Source organism: Amphibalanus amphitrite, unplaced genomic scaffold (genome assembly GCF_019059575.1).
Source record: "Amphibalanus amphitrite isolate SeventyFive unplaced genomic scaffold, NRLGWU_Aamphi_draft 000018F_arrow, whole genome shotgun sequence".
Lineage (NCBI taxonomy): Eukaryota > Metazoa > Arthropoda > Thecostraca > Balanomorpha > Balanidae > Amphibalanus > Amphibalanus amphitrite.
In genome coordinates this window covers 1,225,378-1,245,885 of record NW_024881514.1, presented here as the reverse complement: position 1 = coordinate 1,245,885, position 20,508 = coordinate 1,225,378, and the positions used below count along the sequence as shown (strand labels likewise).

Genomic DNA, 20,508 nt, shown 5'->3' with positions numbered 1-20,508 from the left:
GCCCAATTTTAGGTTCCTTTACTCTCCTTTTGTGTAAATGCACCCGAAAACAAAAAAAAGACGCAATGATGACATTCAAACTACGTTTAATTCAAACAAATATATGCTTTTTTATAGATAATTGAACCCTTTTCGTCGAAATAAATGGAAAAGAAAAGGAATTTTTTGGCTACTTTGAAGTTTACTTTTCTTTTGTAGACATATCTGGCGTGACTATGATGTTTAATCGCTAAGATTTCTTGTGCTTTTTTGCACGCTCTTTTCGTCCGTCGCGGGGCCGGCCTCCACATCACTGAGTCTGAATCTCTATAAGTGCATTGATTGAATTTTTCTTATTTTCACGTGATAAAGAGCTAAAAATGGAGCTTAATGATGTGATGGAGGCGTTCCGATTTCCCTGGTTATTTTTCGTCTGTGTTCCGCTACTTTTGCTGATGGCGTCACCTGCGCGTGGTTCACACGAAATCCCGGTATTTAGACTGCAGCAATTCGATCTGTCCGGATCATCCTATGGTATGTGAAATAGTTTTTCTTATTTAAATGTATTTAGCATTAAGTTTATGACCTTAATTTTTTAGATAAACTTATCACATGTCATTGATGTAGCACCGAACAAGTAACAGGACATCTTGCACTGGCTTCACATCGTGTTGGCCATGAAATAATGAGGTAGAAAAGTTGAGATTAAATGGTGTACATGCATGCTTGCTCATTTTTCATTTAGTCACTGATATAAGTAATCTTTTAAAGAAAGATTTTTACCTTCATCTAATCTGTTTTTGGTTATCAGTTTTTAACATTAAAGCCAATGCCTATACCTGCTCTAATATTTCTCTATTTTTGAAAAAAAAATTGTGCCTGGTTGCTACCTATTTCTTGAAAACTCAAAAGAGAAAAGTCAGCAGAAAGGTTCTTACTGTCGTTTGCATGGTTTACAGGTAGCCGTGCCTCAGCCCTGAGTCTGGAAGCCACCACACAGTTGAGTTCCACACCTTCTCGCCAATGTCTCATAGTCCGGCTCAAGCAACTGACCTTGGAAATAGCCAAGGATCTGCTGGGAAAAGGTCCTGGTGGATTACTCATATTGATGCCAGAAACACTGGAAGAAATCACGTCTGACCAGAGAACTGTAAGTTTTTTTTTTGTTAGAAATAAGGCTATGCTGTCAGCTATGTCATTCTGGGCATCCATGTGTGGCTTTATCGCAGTTATTTACATAAATATAATCATAAGATCTTTGTTGCTCTAAGTGAATATTTATGACAAGGTCTTGATTTTTGAATCCATTGGATCTCAGTCTGTGAGTGATGTGTAAATGTGTTTGATCTATGACCATGTAAATTACCTATGTTGACAGCTAAAAATGAGGTATTTTTGATATCTCAACATGCAACCTGTTATCAACAAGGCTTTCTGTTATCATTGTTGACAAATATGTGTATACCCTGTCCTGTGCTGATAATTTAGGTAATGTTTTTCTCAATGATTCATAGTGTCATATAATGCATATTGTTGCTGGTATAGAAATATTCCAAATGAGTTATAGGCATCATTGTATGCCACATGATATAATTCATTATGACAAAATAGGTGTTTTCTATTGTTATTATTGGATGTTGCTTATGTTATGTCCCTTTTAAAGACTTCAGGAATATCTGGTCATCCATTTATGTAATTTGTTGCCCAACCACTGAAGGGCAACAAATCTTCCCTATTGTTTCATTCCTGCCCTGCTATCTCACCCTGCTGATTTCGCCACTGCCCGGGTGACTCTCCGGCAGATTCTGCACCACGTGGAGCAGTACCTACTGTCCGAGTCGTTCGCAATGCCCGTCTACTTTGCCGTGGAGACTGAGGAGGTGGTGGAAATGTACGAGGCGATCGAGCACAGCACCGCCTCGGCCGCCACCCGCTCTGCCACAGAGGGTCAGTGCCGAGTGGTGTCACGTAGCTTACACAGATGCCCCTTATGCTGTATTAAGTCGCTAGACATGCTATGTGAGACCATATGGGAGTTTTTGTAGCATTTTGTGTGTGCTCACTGGGCACACCTTGCACATGACATCCCTCACGCAGACGAATAGTCAGTCGCACGAGGAGCTCGACTAGAAAGGTTTCTAAAGGCCTCTGGCCTATCCAAATTCCGTACTTCGTTAGTAAGTAAGTAAGTAAGTATTTTGAAACGCTGTTCATTATTTTCCGGTGCCCGGTGTATCACAGCTCTGTTTCTGCGCACTGCTCGCTGTCCGGTGATTTCCTAATGACCTGGTGACCCGTGCTGCAGCCCTGCTGGCGGCGATCCTCTCCACGGGCTACCAGCTGGAGGTGGCCGGCTCAGCCTCCACGCCTCTGTCCGGCGCCCAGCAGCACAACATCGAGGGCCGCCTGCAAGGTGTGGGTGTGGAGGAGCAGCTGCCGACGGTGATGCTGGTGGCACACTACGACGCCATGGCCGCCGCGCCGGTCAGTACGGGGCGGGGTGGGAGCCGGGGATTAGAACGCTACTGTGCACTGGGCAGACAGCTGTAGTGGGTGGTGTTTTGAATATTCTTTTTACCTGGTAGTGAATGCTGAATATTTTCCATATTGTTGATGTTTATCTTTATAATAGCGTGTAACAGATTTAACGACAGGATGATGATTGCTGGTATTTTGGTCGTGACTACACATATTGCAGTATCAGTATGTCGATCTCCTCCAGCGCCTATTCCTGGGCCCTGTTTCACCGGTGATAGCAGCACGCCGATTTTACGACTTGTCAAATTGGGTTTCCATGGAAACATCAACAGGCCCATTGCTCCAACACTACCACAAGTGTGACGTCAGCTCGCGCAATTTGATAGCAGCGTGGTAGCAGCAGCCCGTGAAACACGGCCCTGTCCTGTCTCTAACCACCTTTCTTCCCTGGTTTCCGTCAGGAGCTGTCGTTCGGCGCCGACTCCAACGGTTCCGGTGTGGCCATGCTGCTGGAGCTGTCCCGTCTGCTCAGCAAGCTGTACCGCAGTCGCAGCACGCACCCGCGGCTCAACCTGGTGCTGCTGCTGTCGGCCGCCGGCAAACTCAACTACGCCGGCAGCCGGCACTGGCTGGACGAGAACGGCGACTCGCTGGAGACGGCCGCCTCGCAGGGCGTCCAGTTCGTGCTCTGTCTGGACAGCCTCGCCCAGGGCGACACCGTCAGTCTGCACGTGTCCAAGCCGCCCAAACCGGGCAGCTCCGGACAAAAGTTCTACGAGGTGAGCGGGGAACGGCAGCCCGGAGATCGCGTTTTTGTATCGATTTTTTTTATGAGAGATGACGTTTTTGTGTATCGTTTAGCATAAAAATGGAGTGTTTCTGCTTATGTAGGTATATCATAGCGGTATCTCGCCTATATTCTCCACATTACCTTGAGTGCATGGGTGCGCCTGTTTGACTGAGGTGGTGCTGACGTCTTTCCGCTTCCGTCAGGCACTGCGAGCATCTGCCGCCGAATTTGCCCCGGAACTGAACGTCAGCATGGTCCACAAGAAGATCAACCTGGGCGACCGCTCACTGGCCTGGGAGCACGAGCAGTTCAGCATGCGCCGACTGCCCGCCTTCACTTTGTCTCACTATGAGGTGGGTCCTCGTACGCTCAATGCCAGGAGATGCGGGTAAATATGAGTCTCAGGTGTGCTGGTGAAAATGGTCGAGCTGAGGCTGAGGCATTGTTCGGCATAGGACTAACTAGGTACGTGAGGGTCCATTGATAGGGCTAGTGCACTGGGTCATGTAACGGTTGAAGTGCTGGAGCAAACAATGGAATGTTACCGATGGCTATCTGCCGCGAATGCCCACAGATAAGAGAATATGTTGACTTTCCTGCTCGAAATAGTATCGGCCCTTTATTTTGTGAAGATGACTTTGAAATGGTCATATCAGTTGGTCGCACCACGCACACAGATAGTCATCTTGCTGACCTCTTTTCAGTGTTTGTTATAGCTATTGCGGAAGTTTGCATCCATCCACCATAATAACCGTGTTTGGTGCACACATGAGTCATTCTGTCGGCAGTGTCTGACTCGTCCCTCGGTGCTCCAGGAGGCGGGCCAGCTGGAGCAGCGCACTCTGCTGGACACGCGGCCGGCCGTCGACGACTCGCGGCTCGCGCGCAACACCCGAGTGGTCGGCGAGGCGCTGGCGCGCTTCATGTTCGAGCTGCCGTTCGCCGCCGAGGGCACCTCGACGTCTGCCGTGCTCACAGAGGAAATGGTGAGACAGCGGGTCTGGTAGAGGGGATCGTTCTGATAGCTGAGGAAATTGCCAGAATAGCTGGAAGAGGGTACCGCCTTGTACCATGACTATGCATAACAGAGGAATGAGATGACTGTTGTTCACTATTCCTCTGCTAGATACTTAGCTTTAGAGAGTCCAAGAGCCAGGATAGCCGTGGCGGGCATAATTGATGTCTATCAACGTTCCCGACCCTGCTGTATCTGGCTCCGCTGTGTGACCGCCTGTCGCTGTGTACTTCGACAGGCGGTCTCTGAGGAGGCGCTGGCCGGCTGGCTCAGTTTCCTGGCGTCGGTGCCGCGGCCCGCTCAGCTGATGACGGAGGCCTCCAACCCCGTGGTGACCAGTCTGAAGGCCGCCCTGCAGAGGTGAGACCGGACAGGGAACGCGGGATGAACGGTGTTGGTACTCGGTAAATGGTGCAGCTGTTGTTTGACCAGCTGGTCGGTATCGTGAACAAAAGCGCCAATTATTGAACAAGTTATTACGAGCGAGCGGGCGCAGCGAGCGAAGCGAGTTTTTTCAATATAACGGAAAAATCTCAGTATGAGCGGCCCGGCCCGGCCCGGCCTGTAACGCTTTTGAGAGGCTTATATCTCAGCAACCGCCTGGACCGATTGGCCTGCGGTCTTTTTTGCTGGGTAGCCCCATCCCTTCTACCCCGTAATTGACTACTTTTGATACATCTCAGTGACCGTCGTGGCACGTGCCACGTGAAAAGTCAAGGGTGTTCAAGCTGTTTTGCAAAAGTAGTGATTTTTGAGAGGCCCATATATTCTCAGCAGCCGCTTGGGCGATTGTCTTGCGGTAATTTTTCTAGGGGAGCTGCATCCCTTCTACCAAAGGTCGGATACTCTTGATCTGTGTGATTGACCCCCACTGCACGTGCAAAATGCAAAAAGAAGAGGTGCCAAATTTGTTCCCATTTCAATAACTCGGTAATGACTGGGGTGATTTCGCTGAAACTTGGCATACAGGTAGGCACCCACCAGGCAATGCATTCCCATGTGTTGCGGTTAGGGTGCTACTGCACGTGCGCAGGTGCAGGGGCGCTCCCAGATCTCGAGAACGGCCGGGCCGATCGCGCTCAAATTTGGTACACGGTTGGTGACCAGTTAGTAGGGTGCCGTGCAAAAGTCAGTTTAGACTAGAGGTGGCAAAATGTGGACCCGAGGACCCGGTCCAAAGAACCAGTCTGGACCCATATGGGTCCAGACCGGTTCCTGGAAATTTTCTGACGGGTCCAACTGGGTCCTACCATAAACTATATATCTTGCACACTACACATTATTGCAAAATATGATGTAAATGAAGTGAATGTTTCTTTGCACACAGTAGCTCATGAGTATTCCCAATGGGAAATAGGCTGTTATACATGATGCAACTAATGATGTCTACAAGTAGTTTGTATTAATTGACTTTTGGGGACCGGGTCCAACTGGTTCCGATTCCAACTAAGACCGGGTCCGACTGGTTCCAGAAATGTCCGGCCGGGTCTGGTTCGAGTCTGGTTCCCAAAATTTTCATCTTTTGCCACCTCTAGTTTAGACCCCGTTTGCACGTGCGCACGTGCAGAATGCCGCTTCCAGATCTCAGGAACGGCTGGGCCGATTGCGTTCAAATTTGGCACACCGCTAGCGACCGGTTAGAAGGGTGCTTTGCACAAGCCCGTTGGAAGTACCCTCTCGCCCTTCCGCACGTGCAGGACCTCGTTTCATAAAGCGAGTCCGTAACTTACGCCGGTTTTTGGTCTTGTATTGTACGTGCATGTGAAGCGATGACGATAGTTTGAATCGTTGAATTTGTTTATCTTGCAAGCAAGAACAGAAGGGAGAAGAGGAAATAAATTTATCGCTTCACATGCGCTTGCAATACAAGCCCAAAAACCGGCGTAAGTTACGGACTCGCTTTATGAAACGAGGCCCAGGGCTCACTATCTCGCTCGCTCGTTCTTCGCCCAAAAGGCGTTTTACTGGTAATATCTGATTAGACTGTTGCACGATACCTTTATCTGCAGTCTGAATGCTGTGCATGAGTCTAATTATGCTAGAAATTTACTTGCTTTTCGTGAGCTCAGTCAGCTGGAACGAGTGTGTCGCAATCAGCTCGCACAGTATACCAATCCGCAATCCGCCCGCACGTCTGGGCGGAAGTCTCTAGCGGCCATCTGTTTTCCGTGTATCGTCCACCTAGCCAGCTGTTCTGCGGTACCACACCTGACCCACTCCCCTCTCCCCCTCCTCCATTCAGGGACGTCCACGACGTGCGCGTGTCCTCGTTCTCCGCCGACCGGCGCGAGCCGGACTGGGTGCTGTTCGGAGCCACGCGCGCCACGCTGGCTGCCCACCGCGTGAAGCCAGCCGTGTTTGACCTGGCCGCCACAGCCGCCATTGTCGCCTACCTGGCGGTGGTGTACCTGGCCGTCACCAACTTCCATCAGCTCTACGCACTGGCGCAGCGCATCTCACCCGTCTTCAAGGTGCGCGTCGAGTGAGAGAGGGAGAGAGGAGGAGGAGAGAGAGAGAGATGGAGGAGTGGCCGGACTTGCCCCGAAGTGTGCTCAGGGTCTGCCCACGCCCGTGTATCGAGTATCGTCCGAGATTTTGTTTGAATGTTTGTTTCTGCCAATGCCGTGGCGTCAAAACGTTACGTATCAATTTTATTTGCTGTGATTTGAGAGAGCAGTCATTTCGAACGGTGTGTTTTGTTGATTTCATGATTGAATGATAAGCAATATTTCGCTTCGAACCAGAGAAGGAAGCCGGGAGGTTGTTCAATGGCGCTGGGGTATTTTGATTATCCTGTTTCGGAAGCGCCCGCAGTCTACATACAGTCGTCACTATCGATTACGTGTAATGTGTTTGAACCCGGCTCCAATCCCGCTCGTAATCCGTAGATTCATACCATGTGCAGGGTACCTACCAGCCGACGATATTTCGAGCGTTGTTTCGCCGCTTTCGCCCGACAATTAGCCCCGACGTCACTAATGTGACGTGGCCCGTCCCCGAGTATGTTCTGTTGTTATGGGGCATCACCGTGCACCGCGGACCGTCCCGGGAGTTGCCATGACGTGTCAGTCATGTCAGCCGTGTCAGCCCCGATGTCACTAGCGCGTGACACGCCATCATTCGTCTACCATCGCATATACTCGGAGTGTGGCGTGGCGTGCCTGGGGTGTAGCGCGGATGTATAGCGAGCCAGGGGTGTGGTGGTGTGTAGCGTATCTGGGGGTGCGGTAACACGACGTAACGTACCTGGGGAGACGGGCCTGTACCGCGCCGTCGCGTCCTGTAGCGTGCCTGTGTGCGTGTGTGGGTCGGCGCGATGCGAGTGTGTGCCTTGTCGGTCCCGGCCAGCCCAACTGTATAACCGTACTCGTGGGTTGTACGGGAACGGCCGGCCGTCAGCTCCGAACATTTGGAACGAGGGCATTGACAATCGAGCCGTCGGCGACAGTGCCCTTTTATAAACCCGCTGCAATATATCTCGGCTATACGAAACTTCCCATGGTTTTTTCTGGCTTGGTTGACGTGTTGGCTGCGGAGAAGGGCGTTTGACGTGCCGATTCATCCGTAAATGGCACGCTTTTATGTTGTTAACTCGTCTGAGAAAATCATTGAGCATTTTTATTCATTCCGTTAGGAATAAGCAGTGTGAGCGTGATAAACCACCTCGCGGCACATCGAAAAGGCACGGCTTGCATAATGCATAATCACCCGACAAGGAAAGACCTGTGCGTACCATACACGTCTATAAACTGGCAGGCAAGCCAACACGCTGACATTAGAGCGCAGTCGCGTGTTCCATGCATCCGTTGGTGTATGAACAAATAGCCTATTCGCCGATCCATCCTAAAGCACTCCTTCGCACGGTCCCCCGCCAAACTCGACAGGGCTAAACTTAGCCGGAGTCGGCCAAATATCAGCAACGATGCACATCACTTCACGTGGCAGTTATAGCCAATACTGTCGTGTTCTTGGCGAAATACGCCCAATAAATAACAATAACTTCGCATTCAATGCACGACGATCAGCCGCAACACACAGCAAGAGGAATGTAAATCGCTCTGAGAGCTGGGGCAGTTATCAGGGGACGTCTTAAATAGGCAGCTGTGTTATAAATCAGGGTGAGCTAAGCATGATCGTAGGCCGGCATATCAGATCATTCAAGTGATAAGCGTGTTTCAACGGCACAAGGCTGGCTAGATTTGCTTGCACTAGTAAAGCAGCGTCTGACACCGTCATTCCTGTGCCATTCACAAAGCCAATCGTGTATCAATCTTTGCGAAATAATCAACGAAGCCGGAATAACTTGTTGAGCTTGCAAAACCACGGTGGTCAATCAAATGCAGCTTCCGAATTCATGATCTCGTCTCTAACAGAGCGGAGACGGTCTGGGTTCACTGTTGCTGAATCAGGTAGAGCAGCGCCGTCTGCAGCGAGGTGAGGCAGTAGCCCTGTTCGCCCTGGAAGCTGCCGTCCGACATGAACTCGGAGATGAACTGCAGCTCGGAGAGCAGCTGCGGCGCGGCCGAGTGCACCACCAGCGCCGTCAGCCGCGGCAGCAGCACGTCGGCGCCGGCCGGCCCGTCGGCCGTGTCGCACAGCGCGCGCGCCAGCTCCACCAGCAGCCGGCACTTGTCCGCCGGACTGGTGGCCAGCAGCAGGCGGCGCAGCAGCAGACGGTGCGGCCGCGCCGGCACCGGCTGGCCGCCGCCGGCCGCCAGACGCGTCAGCGCCTCGGCCAGCTGCCGCTCCTGGCGCCGGTTGGCCAGCCGGAACAGCACGAGCAGGTGCGGCCAGAGCGGCGTGAACAGCACGCGCTGTACGACCGGGCGGCTGTGGGCGCCGGACAGCGCCGGGTGCACGGCGCCGGCCAGCGACACCAGCAGCCGCTCACTGTCCTGGGTGTCTGCGGGGAGGCAGAGGTGATGGTCAGGATCACGAGCAGCCGCCGAACGGCGACTGGAGTTGTGCGTTGGTAAATGTAAAAGTCACAACACATATTGAGATTGGAAAACAAAACAAAACCTTTTGCTTTATCTAGTCAGGTTAAATTTGAATCACACAAGAGCTTACTTATAGAAGTATAAGTAATCTCGAAACTGAAAGCCTTCTAAATAAATAGGGATCTCCTTAATTTCCAACGCGATATATTGCGAGTACGTAACTTTCCATTGGCGGCGAGTTCAGCGTGCAAAGTACAATCCTATCTCAATAAACAGACTACCAGCTGTAATAACAGCCATTTATCTTCATCGATTTATATCGATCCACTAAGAAGAGTGACCAGCTGTACCGACACGAACGGACCACACACGACTCGGTCGCCTGCGTACACCGGGCTGCCCGCTAGGTACCGGCAATGCTCGACTCCTGGCAGTGTTCCCTGTCACGGTGTGTACCTGTCCCCAGGAACACTCACCGGATATGACGTTTCTCAGGTGCCTCCTGAACGCCTCGTCCTGCTGCTCGCGCTCTTGTCTATCCACGGCGTCCTCCGGGCCTACCGCTCCCTCCGCGCCGCCGCTCTCTCCCTCCCCGTCCTCTTCCAACAGGCTCGGCCACAGCCCGGCCCTCTGCCCCCCGTCCACCGGCGCCGGCTCCGGGCTCCAGGCGGGCACCCGGACGGCGTCCAGCAGGTGGGCGTGCTGCTCCACCAGCGGGTTCAGTTTGCAGTACAGCGAGTACTGCAGCCGCTGGCGCAGCTTGGAGAGCGGGTGCGACTTCTCCAGCAGCATGTGCAGCAGCGCGTTCTCGACGACGCCGCTGCTGTCGGGCTCGGCGTCCAGACTGTCACGCAGCTGGCGCGTCCACGGGTGGCTCTGCTCGAACTGCAGGATGTCGGCGAGCGTGGCCTGCTTCTGCAGGTACTCGGGGCTGGGGTGGCCGCCGGGCGGCTCCTCCGGCAGCACACTGACGGCAGAGCAGACAGGGCGTGAAGGAACTCGGTAGCAGACAGGCGGTATTCCAGCACGAAACTGAGTAACAATAAACTCCGTACTTTCTATTCATATGAAGTAACAATAAGCTTCGTACTTTCTATCCATATTAAAAAAGGACTCTGAATAGAGATACACACGAAGACGAAATTATATGCAAGTTGATAACCCAATGTAGGACAGCTTTTTATGTTTTGTTCCTGTTACCAAATGGCAAGTATCAAACGCGCCAAGCGGTAGAATGCTGTTTGTTTATGTTTCGATGGCATTAGATGGGAACGCGGAAATAACCAAGACATAATGGGAACGGGGAAGTCAAAGGCCCAAAATACAAGTGAACTTGGTGAACCTTGCACCATGGTATAAACATCTAGCCTACAAAAACGCTATGAATGTCATTAACACGGAGGGTCCAGCTGTCTTCCCTTAATAATGATAATAAACACGAAACAGACCATACACGCACCGAACTACAAACCCGGAAGAACCACACTTACTCACTGGCTCCACATGTCCCAGGAATTAGTAGACATTAAGTCACAATTTCCACAGATCCCATAACACTCACCGTCGCCTTTGGGGCATGGGTCTACGCCCCGCTCTAGACCGAGCTACCGTTGAAATCATCTCTACACGCGGCACAGATTAGAGGGTCGGAGGAGCTGCGAGCGGCACAACCTCCGCGCTCCGACCTGACCGCGCTCTGGTGCAGAGTGTCACCGGGTGGCAGTGCGCGTCAAACACCCCCGTCCCCTCCCTCTCCGTGCTGCGTCTGAGTCACGCTCCATCCCAGTCCCGTGACCACTGGGTACCATAAAGACGCCGGCCGGCAGGAAGCGGAACGGGAGGGCGGGAGGGACGCGCTACTGCAGAGATGGAGCTCCTGCAGGGTGCATACAGCGGCGACAGGATGTTTTTGTCTCCCTTATCGCCGGCAGCTGGATAAGGACATGTGCACCCAAAGAAGCGGTCCCGTGTCCGCTGTGCTGACCGGATTCTGCAGTGGTGACCGACCGGGGACTGCGCCGGCGGGAAGGGATCAAACCCGTGACATACGGCGTAAACGTTACAAACCGGAAATATCTGGAATTGGAGCCTGATCACACTGCTTCATGGTGTCTAAACCTTAGGGTAACAGCCATTAGGTATCGGGCCGGACCCGACATGTTTCATTTTCCGTCAGTTTTCAAGTGCAGTAGGTGAAGGGAGTCAGAATGCAGCAATGATTTTCAGGCGTTCGCCAGAGAGTAAGGTCCATACATCATGATACACCGTTTAGTGGTTATCGTAACTCTGTTCCGGTTACGGGTTACGCCCCACTATAAGCTGAAGGCCGGCCATCTGAGAGAGTAAGTCTCATTGCCGGTGTCACAGAACTCCGTTAGCTGCACTAAAATACCACAATGCCACCACCCCATGTAACTGACCGTTTGGCAAGCCGCAGGAAGTGCTCTCGGGACTCGAGCCGCCGCTGCATCCACGCCTGGTGTTTGACGGCGGCCAGCTGCCGATTCTCAGTGAGTCGGCGCTGCAGCTCCAGGCTGTCGGACAGAACCGAACACAACTGACGCCCACCGGTATCGTGACGGTGGGTATGCATGGTGAGAAGACATTTTATGATAATGTAATTGAATGCAGCTAGTAAAACAGCAGCGCTAAAAACAAATATTTTAAGATACCAAACCATAAAAGGCCACCATGCATACAAAAATTACCCACGAAGGAAAATGACATAAATGTAGCTACACACACAGCTTTCGAAGAAAGCCAGACCGCCGTTAAACACATAGTCATCGCATGATGTTGGAGCCGGGTCAGCGACATACATGACACGAGTACTACCAAACTAGTCTCATCTGGTTATCTTTCACATAACACAGTGAGCATTATGGCCGGTTCTCGGGTTATACTAACACACCGACGCTGAGTCACATTCCGGCCCGTCACTCCTGTTCATATAAGCCGAGCTGATGTGAGCCAGTCTCGAGGCGGCGCGTGGCACACGGTGATGGCTCTTACCAACTTATGTAATAAATCAGCACATGCCAAATCTCAAACATCATAACACAGGCAGCAAAAGAAGTGCATCTGATAGATGGCTGGTCAGAGAATGTACAGAATACAGATGTCTGATAAAACAGGCTCTGGTTTTTTTCACATTTTTCATTATATAACACTAGCGTCTCTGTCCGCGGTATCAGCCCGAACACATGCGAACGAAGGATCGTCAAATATTAGGCAAGAGAGACAGGTAAAAAGGGGCGTAAGATAAAAAGTAATGATACTGCCGTATCGCACGACAGCCATAACTAGCAGCCTATGGACATATGCAAATCAGCATACCAATCCACTGAGAATGTGTCCTGGGTATCAGTTCTCGATGGCACGCGTCTCCAGCCTGCACCTGAAGCCACCGCGGCTCACCTGAGGTTGTGCTGGACGTGTTTGGGACTGCGCTGCATCCTGAGCGCATAGCTGGCCACCAGGCGTTCATTCTCCTTCCGAGCCAGGTCCAGCGGCGACAGCTCTTGGTACGGATCCAGGTCGTCTGAAACGGCGACAGAGCGGGTGACGGAGGCCCAGAATCCCCGGAACGGTGTGAAACCGCACAGGAGAGCCTTAGCTGCTCTAAAAGCAATGTAATTTTGAGGTGTTCGTTCAAAGTAACGATTAACTAGTTACATCCATCGTTATTATGTGAAGGGGTATTTGTAAAGGTAACGATAATGTGACAGCTGGACTGGTCCATGATTTGAAATCGCTTTCAACAATGCAACCGCTATACAGCCTGAGTTTTGATGAACGCAACTTTGACCTTTCCATTTCATTTACGTCTGATTCAAAATGCTAAAACCAAACCCGATACCGTCACTCACCGCTCGGTTTGGGGATCGGCACTCATCACTCGGTTTGGGGATCGGCACCCACCGGACGACACTCGGTACTCAGCGGTCCATATCGTCACTCACCGCTCGGTTTGGGGATCGGTACCCGACTGCGGTGGATCTCGGTACCGTACACGAATGGCTCTTCGTCGCTGCCCCTGCGCACTGCTGGCCTCCCGTTCTGTCGAGAGAGGAGAACGCGGCGGTTAGCGGTGGCAGAAAATAAGACGAGAATGTTCGTGTGAAGAGGGATACGGATGTGAAATGCATTAAACGTTTAGTATAAGGTTCGACAGGGCACCCGTAGGTAATATAGGAAATAAGGTAATGATCCGTTAAACGAAAACATCAGCGCACTTGAAGATACTTGATACTTGGCCCAGTTTCACCAAGTGCGGTAAACTCAATTTGGGGTAAAATACCAAACTACCCCACTCCGTAACTACAAATATACTACCCCAAAATTGAGTTAACCTAACTTGGTGACTGGTGAGGTTGGGCCCTGGTGTGAAAGCGATAAAAACAAGCTCCATATAATTACAACAGACTGAGCTGCTTTCACAACTACATAAAACATCGACAATCCACTCACCAAGCCTCTCTAACTTTAACTTATACGACAAGCCTTCCTTATCTATCGAATCACTCTCGAACCGACCACAGTCGCTCGCTCCTACTTTCTCACTCCGCAGCACCGCTCACAACTGCCGCACTTCTGACGGCCGCCCTCGCCGACCCCGGGGAGGGGAGCACACAGGTGGAGAGGTCAGCCGCCAGACGCACACCTGAGTGAACCGGCGGCAATCGATACCTAGCACCTGAACGCACCGCCACAGCCGACCACCGCGCCGCAGTTTAGAGAAACACGGAGAGTTTAGAAAAAACACGCCATACCGAGTCCAAGGTCATTGATCGTGATACGCGTCAATCGAAATTGGAAAGGCAATGTGTAAGCGAGCACCTGCAACGTTGCGTCACATATCTTTGGCTTCATGATTATGTATGAGACCTAAGGTGTACAGGGTGTCTCAAAAGTTCGTTGACAGGTACCAGCCATGCTTTTTTGACAATAATTCTGAATCAACAATAAATAAACAGTCGAAATTTTGCATGGGTATTGGTAACAACCTTCCTCAAGCAGTCTCATTGTTTTCAAACGCATTCGACCCTTCATAAGCCCACAAAAAGGGTTCATCTCTGACCATGGGTCAAGCATGAAAATGGAGGTCGCAAAATCGGGTCGGCTGAGAAACTCTCTGTTTCAGGAGTAATGGGAATGGTTAAGTCGGAAATGACACATGGCAAAGTGTCGGCGAGGATGAGTACAACATGATGATCATCTAATAAAAACGGTGGCTCAAATTTTTGAAGGACAAAACCATGCGAGACTAACAGCGTTTTGAACGACCCTCGTACGGCAGCAGACTCGTGCTCCGGAAAGCAGCTGAAAATGAAGCCATAACTATTGAAAACTGACAAGAAGCTCACAGACAGAGGTTACCCAGTTTCAAAAATTGCAGGTCATCGTAAAATAAAGACAAAGTATCATTTGAAATTGTTTATAATATCTAGAACGCTAAATTTTTGGGGAAAATAACACGAAAATCATCAATACCAAGGACAACTGACCCTCCAAAAGTGTCAATTAATGTAAAGTTTTATCTTACGAAGTTTCAAGAGGCAGATCTGGAGCGAATGGCTTTCTTTTAAACACAAAATCCCGACAAAACCACACGATGGACATGTTTTGGCCGTTTACAAAGCAGAACCTCTCCTGAGGAAAACACTCCGCAACCCAGCGAAGGTCTTGGCATGGGGAATGACGAGCGTTTGGGATTTGCAAAATTTGCACAATGTGTCTAAGAAACAGATGGCCGACACATTCTTCTACGATATGCTGCGAAAATTTTTCCCCTGGCACTTCCCATTTGTTCAGGAATGGGGTTGTCTTGAAAAGGAAAATGGTGCTTGAGAGGTCGGCGCCAGTCATTCATGAAGGAGTTAGCGCCAGAGAAGACCTACAAAATACTCACGGATGGTGTCGATGCACGCTGTCGGCTTTCAGGGAGAAGCGGATGTTGCCGGGGAGCTCGTCAAACCTAATTCCGACGCAGAAACTGCAGGGGATTCCCTCACAAGAGCTTGAAAGCTGGTAACCTTTTATCAGCCTCCGGCAGCTGACGGAGCGACGAAAATCGGTATGGGCAAATATTTTTGGAGCTACAGCAAAGGGTTTGATTTCCAACCTCCCGAATCAGTTGTCAAAGCATGCATATTTGTCTAGTGTGCACACAGACACAAAAACCTTAGATTTTTGGCCGGTTCTTATATGCTTTATGGGCATGGGAAATGTGTATACGAACTTTTGAGACACCCTGTAAAGCATAATATGATGGTCAAATTTAACTCACAGAAAAAACATCGTTGGAAAATTTAAGCATAAAAACGTAAAAAGTTTAAACCAGTCGAAACAGGATACCTATTACCTATACTAAGAAATATGTATAGCGGGCGCACATGCGGTCCATTTCCTTTCAGCACCAGCAAATCATAACAAGCAAACTGCAAAACCTATCAGAAAACCACCCCAAAGCCAGCTGGCAGCCTCCATTACTAAGATAGTTTTGCTGAACGGTATCTGCGCAATTGACCCTTGCCATGGGGACAGTCAACGCTGTTGCAACTCAAACTCTGGCGCCAGTCCGCCATGCCTTGCGCCAAACATCCCGACCGTCGAAACTGCGCACCACCGTCTGAATGCGCCACAATCGTCACGCTCGGTCGGCCAATGTAAGCAGCGCCAGCTGTGGCGGCGGCTACACCCCCGGTGCCCGTATTCGCCCGAGACCAGCCGAGTACTTAGATCTGAGGCGGATCAAAAGGCGAAGGGGATGGAGATAGAAAGCCCGGCAGCTAGAAGCGGGCCATTCCTGGTGTTGGAAACCGCATGTGCCGGCCGACACAGCAACAGCCAAAACAACCAATGTGAAACGGTTTCTGTCGAGGAATGATAGGGGAAATCAGATTAAAAATTAATCAAGTGGCAAAAAAGAGCAAATATTCCAAATGTCTTAGATTAGATTAGGGCACGAGTGCACACACATATCTTGTGCAAGCTCGTTACATCACACTTCGATCGTAGTGAATCACTCAGCTATTGTCGTAAGCTATATTATCGCAAGAATGGAATGACCAAGCGAGAGACAGCCGGCGCGGATAAGATTGAGTCGATCGCGTTATTCGAGTGCGTGACTCATCAGACAACCTGTACCAAGGCCTACTGGATTTAAAGAACCATCAATTAGATGAAAGGCACGACTAGACCGATCCTCATTCCCATTTCAGAACCTGGGCAACTTCTTATACCACCGGCTCCCCTAAACCACCGTCACACGCGAGCACGAACACAACCTCTGTCCGTGACACCTCACCTGATCGTTGGACGGTTTGGCCGCCGGCTGCGTCCCCCACTGTGTCTCTGAGCGCGGTGCCGGTATCGGGGTCTCATCCGCGGCGGCGTTGTCCTCGATCGAAGAGGGCTGCTCCGAGTCGCGTCTGCCGGAGGCGTTCTCAGAGTCCGACTCGAGCTCCACCAGCAGGTTGTCCTCGATCGAGTCGGACGGCGAGTCGGCCGGCGGCGCGCTCGGCTCGGAGACCTCACCGGGCTCGCAGATGGACGCGTTACGGTACGTGCTCCAGGCCGAGTCGGACGGGTCGAACGGACCGACGGCCGGTCCGCCCCGCAGCCGCCGCAGCCGCTCAGTCATCGCTGCCGCCGCGCCCGACACCGGAGAGTCTACAGACGACACGGACACGGCAGAGGTCAGGTCACGGGTGGGTCGGCTCACGGCACAGTCGGCTGACGCGGGGTGGGAAAGGGGACTGGGGCAGGGGTAGTCTCGGCCGTGGCAGGTGGCTTTGCAGCTGCAGGTTCAGACCAGTTCAAACTGGCTCGCATGAACCATAACTGGCGCCAATTTTGAGGAATGAGGCAGTGTGGTGATATGCGTCAACTTTGCTGACTGTCAAACAACAACGCTATTTACAAAGGTACGCCTTATTTTCAGTACCTACATTAAAAATTACGAGCTTCAAAGATGGTGAGATGAGGGACGAAATAATATTGCCCGGCCGAGTGCTCTTGACAAGTGCTCCGGCTGAGGTCCTATTTGATTGGATATTTACAAAAATGGAGTAACAAAAAGAAACTAATTTTGAAATAAAACTTTGCTCAATGGAGAGATGATATGTAAATAAGCAGGAGTACCTTTCCCTCTATTTTATGAACACAACAATGACGACGTTTGATCGGAAAATGAAGCTAAAACAAGTATGACATCGTAATAGCAGCCATTACCTCTGCTCAAATGCACCATTCGCAGCAGTTTGTGAGCCATGACGGAGAGGGCTACCGCCGGGACGGTACTAAAATCCTCCGACAGCGCTGTAGGCCCCGTCATTTGCCGCCAACTGACACACCGACACTTCAGCGACACGTCCACAGACACAAAACCGCGTCACTGTTAGTCCGACACCCGCTCGACACAGTCCGACCATACAACGTGTCTTATGACACCAAGAAAACTTCTCTTCGCGTGCCGAATCCAATTGTATCAAATGTAAATATGTATCAAATATTACTTTCCACCAGACATAGTACTGTTTTAGAGCCAAACCGCCAGTCCGTTCGGTCCGTTAGTGTCGCTTCTCTATACCACGTGCCGTGCTCACTCCGTACCGCCACACAGCGCTCGCTGTCGCCGACTAATCCCACTGAACCATCCAGTGGGCAGACGGCGGCGCCGGCGCGTGGCGCCGCACATGTATATAGTATACACACGGCTGGTCCCGGGCGGACGGTGCCGCGGGAGGGGGAGGGGGTGATGGATCGAACCCGCCCCCAGATGAAACCAGGTCGGGCGGCTCTCGGGGCAGAGAGGAGGACAAAGGTCGAGCTGAGCCGACACAACTCAGCTCCAGCTGATCCAAGGCAGTCCCGGGGAAAGGAGTCAGCTGAGTCAGCTCAATCATGCAAAATACATAAATGCATACCAATACAGAATATGTGCATACATTGCATTCATTTATTACTTAAGCATAGCCAGATGACTGATGTTTTAGGTGCAAAAGGAGTAGACGTCTCACTTAGTCCAGAAAGGTTCATGCAAAATTATGGTACTTAAAACACTGATAAATGTTACTTTGCCAAGCCAGCTAGCATCAAAATCATCACCACTCATGATGTATTTATGAATGCCCATTGTCCCCTGCTGACCCACAATATAAGTGCCACTATAACACACCATAGCTTTCACAAGGGTACTAACTAAATATGGTTGTGGGCTGACCCAAGGAGATGACTGCACCAGCCCACACTGCCTCTGGCAGAGTTTTAAATGAAACATTGCTGACACTGACAACTAGACAAACCCACCTGGATCAGGTGGCAGCTTCTTGCGACCAAAACGGTCAGAGATGTGCTGTATCCGCTCCAGGCATTGCTTGGCCAATGAGATCATCTGTGAGCGGTCTGTGTCCAGGGACAGACCGCTGGCCAGCAGTGAGCAGACAGCCTGCACACTGGCCAGGTAGGCCTGGTAGGCCTCCTGGAATAAATGGCCATAAGTCATTTCCGATAGAATCTTACATAAAACAGTAGGTAACAATAACTAAAAATAATAATTCATAAAGCACTTACTCCTAGTTAACATATATCCCTGGCCCTATTCAAGTGTCTGGATCCAAAGCGGCCCCCAAAGTAAAAAAGACAGGGCTTAGTTAGCAGCAAATCAGGATGGTTGGAACTGCTGTGTATGTGTTGCCTGATTGGCCGTTAGCCAAGCCCTGCCTTTTCCCATGAGAGCTGCAATGGCCACATACACTTGAACAAGATCCCTGTTGCTTGACGTTTCCTTTCTGCAATTTCATAAGAAGAAAGACAATTACCCCCTTGTAATTGTACAGGACACTTAAACCTCATTATACCTATAGGTAGACAAAGTACCAATAAATACATATGACTCCAGACTGAAGCAGTCAATAACTTCAGGAGCCTCAGACCACAAGAATAAGAAAAACTAAGCTATGAAGGAATTAAGAAAGACCAAAACACAAAAATAGGCACAAACTTAATTAAAAAATAATACAATAAATACAGATCATGGACAGAGAGCCAAAAACTTACCAATTCAAGGTTGTTCGCTTCCAAATCTGTTGCTGAGCCAATCATGCTCATAACGCTCTTTTTCCTATTGCTTTCGAAATCCATCCTGAACCAGCTTATTTGTGCAGATGGGCGATTTTCCCTATTATTTCCCTAAAATAAATCGGGAGACAGACCCTTCGTGCCTATGAAATTTGATAAACAAGAGCAAGGCCATCTATAGAACAAGAGAGTCTGCAAGTGTTTGTAACGCTTGCGCCAAAACTGTAACCATAAAATGCTTCCATATAGAGCGAAACAGCTTCTTGGACGCGTATTTGGAATTTCCGACCTTGACGAGCGTCTGTGGTAGAAAACCACCACTTTGGTAGGGGAAACTACTGCTGTCTGCTACCATTTGCACTGCATGTGTCGCTATCGCTGCGACATCTATGCATATAGATGTAAATCACGACATCTGTGTGCGCTGATTCTAGTAAGCGATTAGCTAGGGCACCAGGGTGGATCCAGACTTTCGGTTTGAGGCAGGGCCGGGGTGCGGAGCCGGAGCCGGAGCCGCCGGAGCCGGCATATTTTGCCCGGAGCCGGAGCCCAAGCCGTGAAACAATATAGTTAGTTCGGAGCCGGAGCCAGAGCCGGAGCTGTCAAAAAAGGGGGCGACTCCGGCTCCTTTTTTGAAGAGGAAACAAATATTGACCTAGTTCGGTTTGTCAAACCGAACTGTCTTGAACTTACAATTCCAGGCAGTAAGAAATACGGTATTCAAAATATGAAAATAGCCTTAACTTATGCAAATGCAGAAGCAACGTGCACCAATCCCATCTTCTTTTTTCTGCCACCCGTAGGTATTTAAAATGTACTGAGTATTGGAGCCGGAGCTGCCGGACCATTTTACTCGGAGCCGGAGCCGGAGCCGGAGCCGCCATGGCATTTCACCCGTAGCCGGAGCCGGAGTCGGAACCGTCTGAAATGTCCACGACTCCGCATCCCTGGTTAAGGGTGGGCGTGGGGTAACTCATGGCCGGCCCGATCCCTGGCAGTCCGGTTGCTGAGCGGGGGGGGGGGGGAAGGTCCAATATGATGCCACACCTATTGTCTATAGGCATATATAGTATGTATTGGTTTGTATTGGTATTGGTAAAGTTAAAGCTAAAGGTTATTAAATAAGTTAAAAAACACCGACGCGGAGCGCTGCCGTTTTTAAGATATCCGCAAAAAACAAATCGTCAACTTGATGAATCGATAAAAATCACTAACATCCCAGG

At 50.5% G+C, this 20,508-nt stretch overlaps 2 protein-coding genes across 3 annotated transcripts; one reads left to right on the top strand and one right to left on the bottom strand.

Annotated features, from left to right (window-relative positions):
* Nucleotides 1-45: 45 nt before the first annotated feature.
* On the top strand, nt 46-7,755 carry LOC122388726 (nicalin-like). Its single transcript, XM_043380100.1, has 9 exons — nt 46-513; nt 939-1,129; nt 1,782-1,926; nt 2,285-2,463; nt 2,919-3,236; nt 3,451-3,600; nt 4,063-4,233; nt 4,501-4,622; nt 6,505-7,755. Exons 1-9 carry the CDS (start codon nt 360-362, stop codon nt 6,746-6,748), a joined length of 1,674 nt encoding a protein of 557 aa, XP_043236035.1. The 5' UTR covers nt 46-359; the 3' UTR covers nt 6,749-7,755.
* Nucleotides 7,756-7,859: 104 nt separating this feature from the next.
* On the bottom strand, nt 7,860-19,517 carry LOC122388716 (VPS9 domain-containing protein 1-like). Of its 2 annotated transcripts, XM_043380079.1 has the most exons (8): nt 19,265-19,517; nt 18,515-18,686; nt 16,512-16,876; nt 13,165-13,261; nt 12,620-12,743; nt 11,623-11,736; nt 9,679-10,169; nt 7,860-9,165 (listed from the first exon to the last, which is right to left on the bottom strand). In XM_043380079.1, exons 1-8 carry the CDS (start codon nt 19,346-19,348, stop codon nt 8,654-8,656), a joined length of 1,959 nt encoding a protein of 652 aa, XP_043236014.1. In that variant the 5' UTR covers nt 19,349-19,517; the 3' UTR covers nt 7,860-8,653. The 2 variants fall into 2 exon arrangements, with proteins under 2 accessions (XP_043236014.1, XP_043236024.1); XM_043380089.1 differs by lacking the exons at nt 18,515-18,686; nt 19,265-19,517 and adding an exon at nt 17,438-17,853.
* Between the last annotated feature and the right edge of the window lie 991 nt (nt 19,518-20,508).

Coding starts and splice junctions, on each gene's coding strand:
- LOC122388726 (XM_043380100.1), top strand. CDS start 360: ATGGAGCTTAATGATGTGATGGAGGCGTTCCGATTTCCCTGGTTATTT. Junction 2,464..2,918: donor ACGCCATGGCCGCCGCGCCG/GTCAGTACGGGG, acceptor GGTTTCCGTCAG/GAGCTGTCGTTCGGCGCCGA. Junction 4,234..4,500: donor CCGTGCTCACAGAGGAAATG/GTGAGACAGCGG, acceptor GTACTTCGACAG/GCGGTCTCTGAGGAGGCGCT.
- LOC122388716 (XM_043380079.1), bottom strand. CDS start 19,348: ATGGATTTCGAAAGCAATAGGAAAAAGAGCGTTATGAGCATGATTGGC. Junction 11,737..12,619: donor CACGTCCAGCACAACCTCAG/GTGAGCCGCGGT, acceptor TCTGTCCGACAG/CCTGGAGCTGCAGCGCCGAC. Junction 9,166..9,678: donor CCTGAGAAACGTCATATCCG/GTGAGTGTTCCT, acceptor GCCTCCCCGCAG/ACACCCAGGACAGTGAGCGG.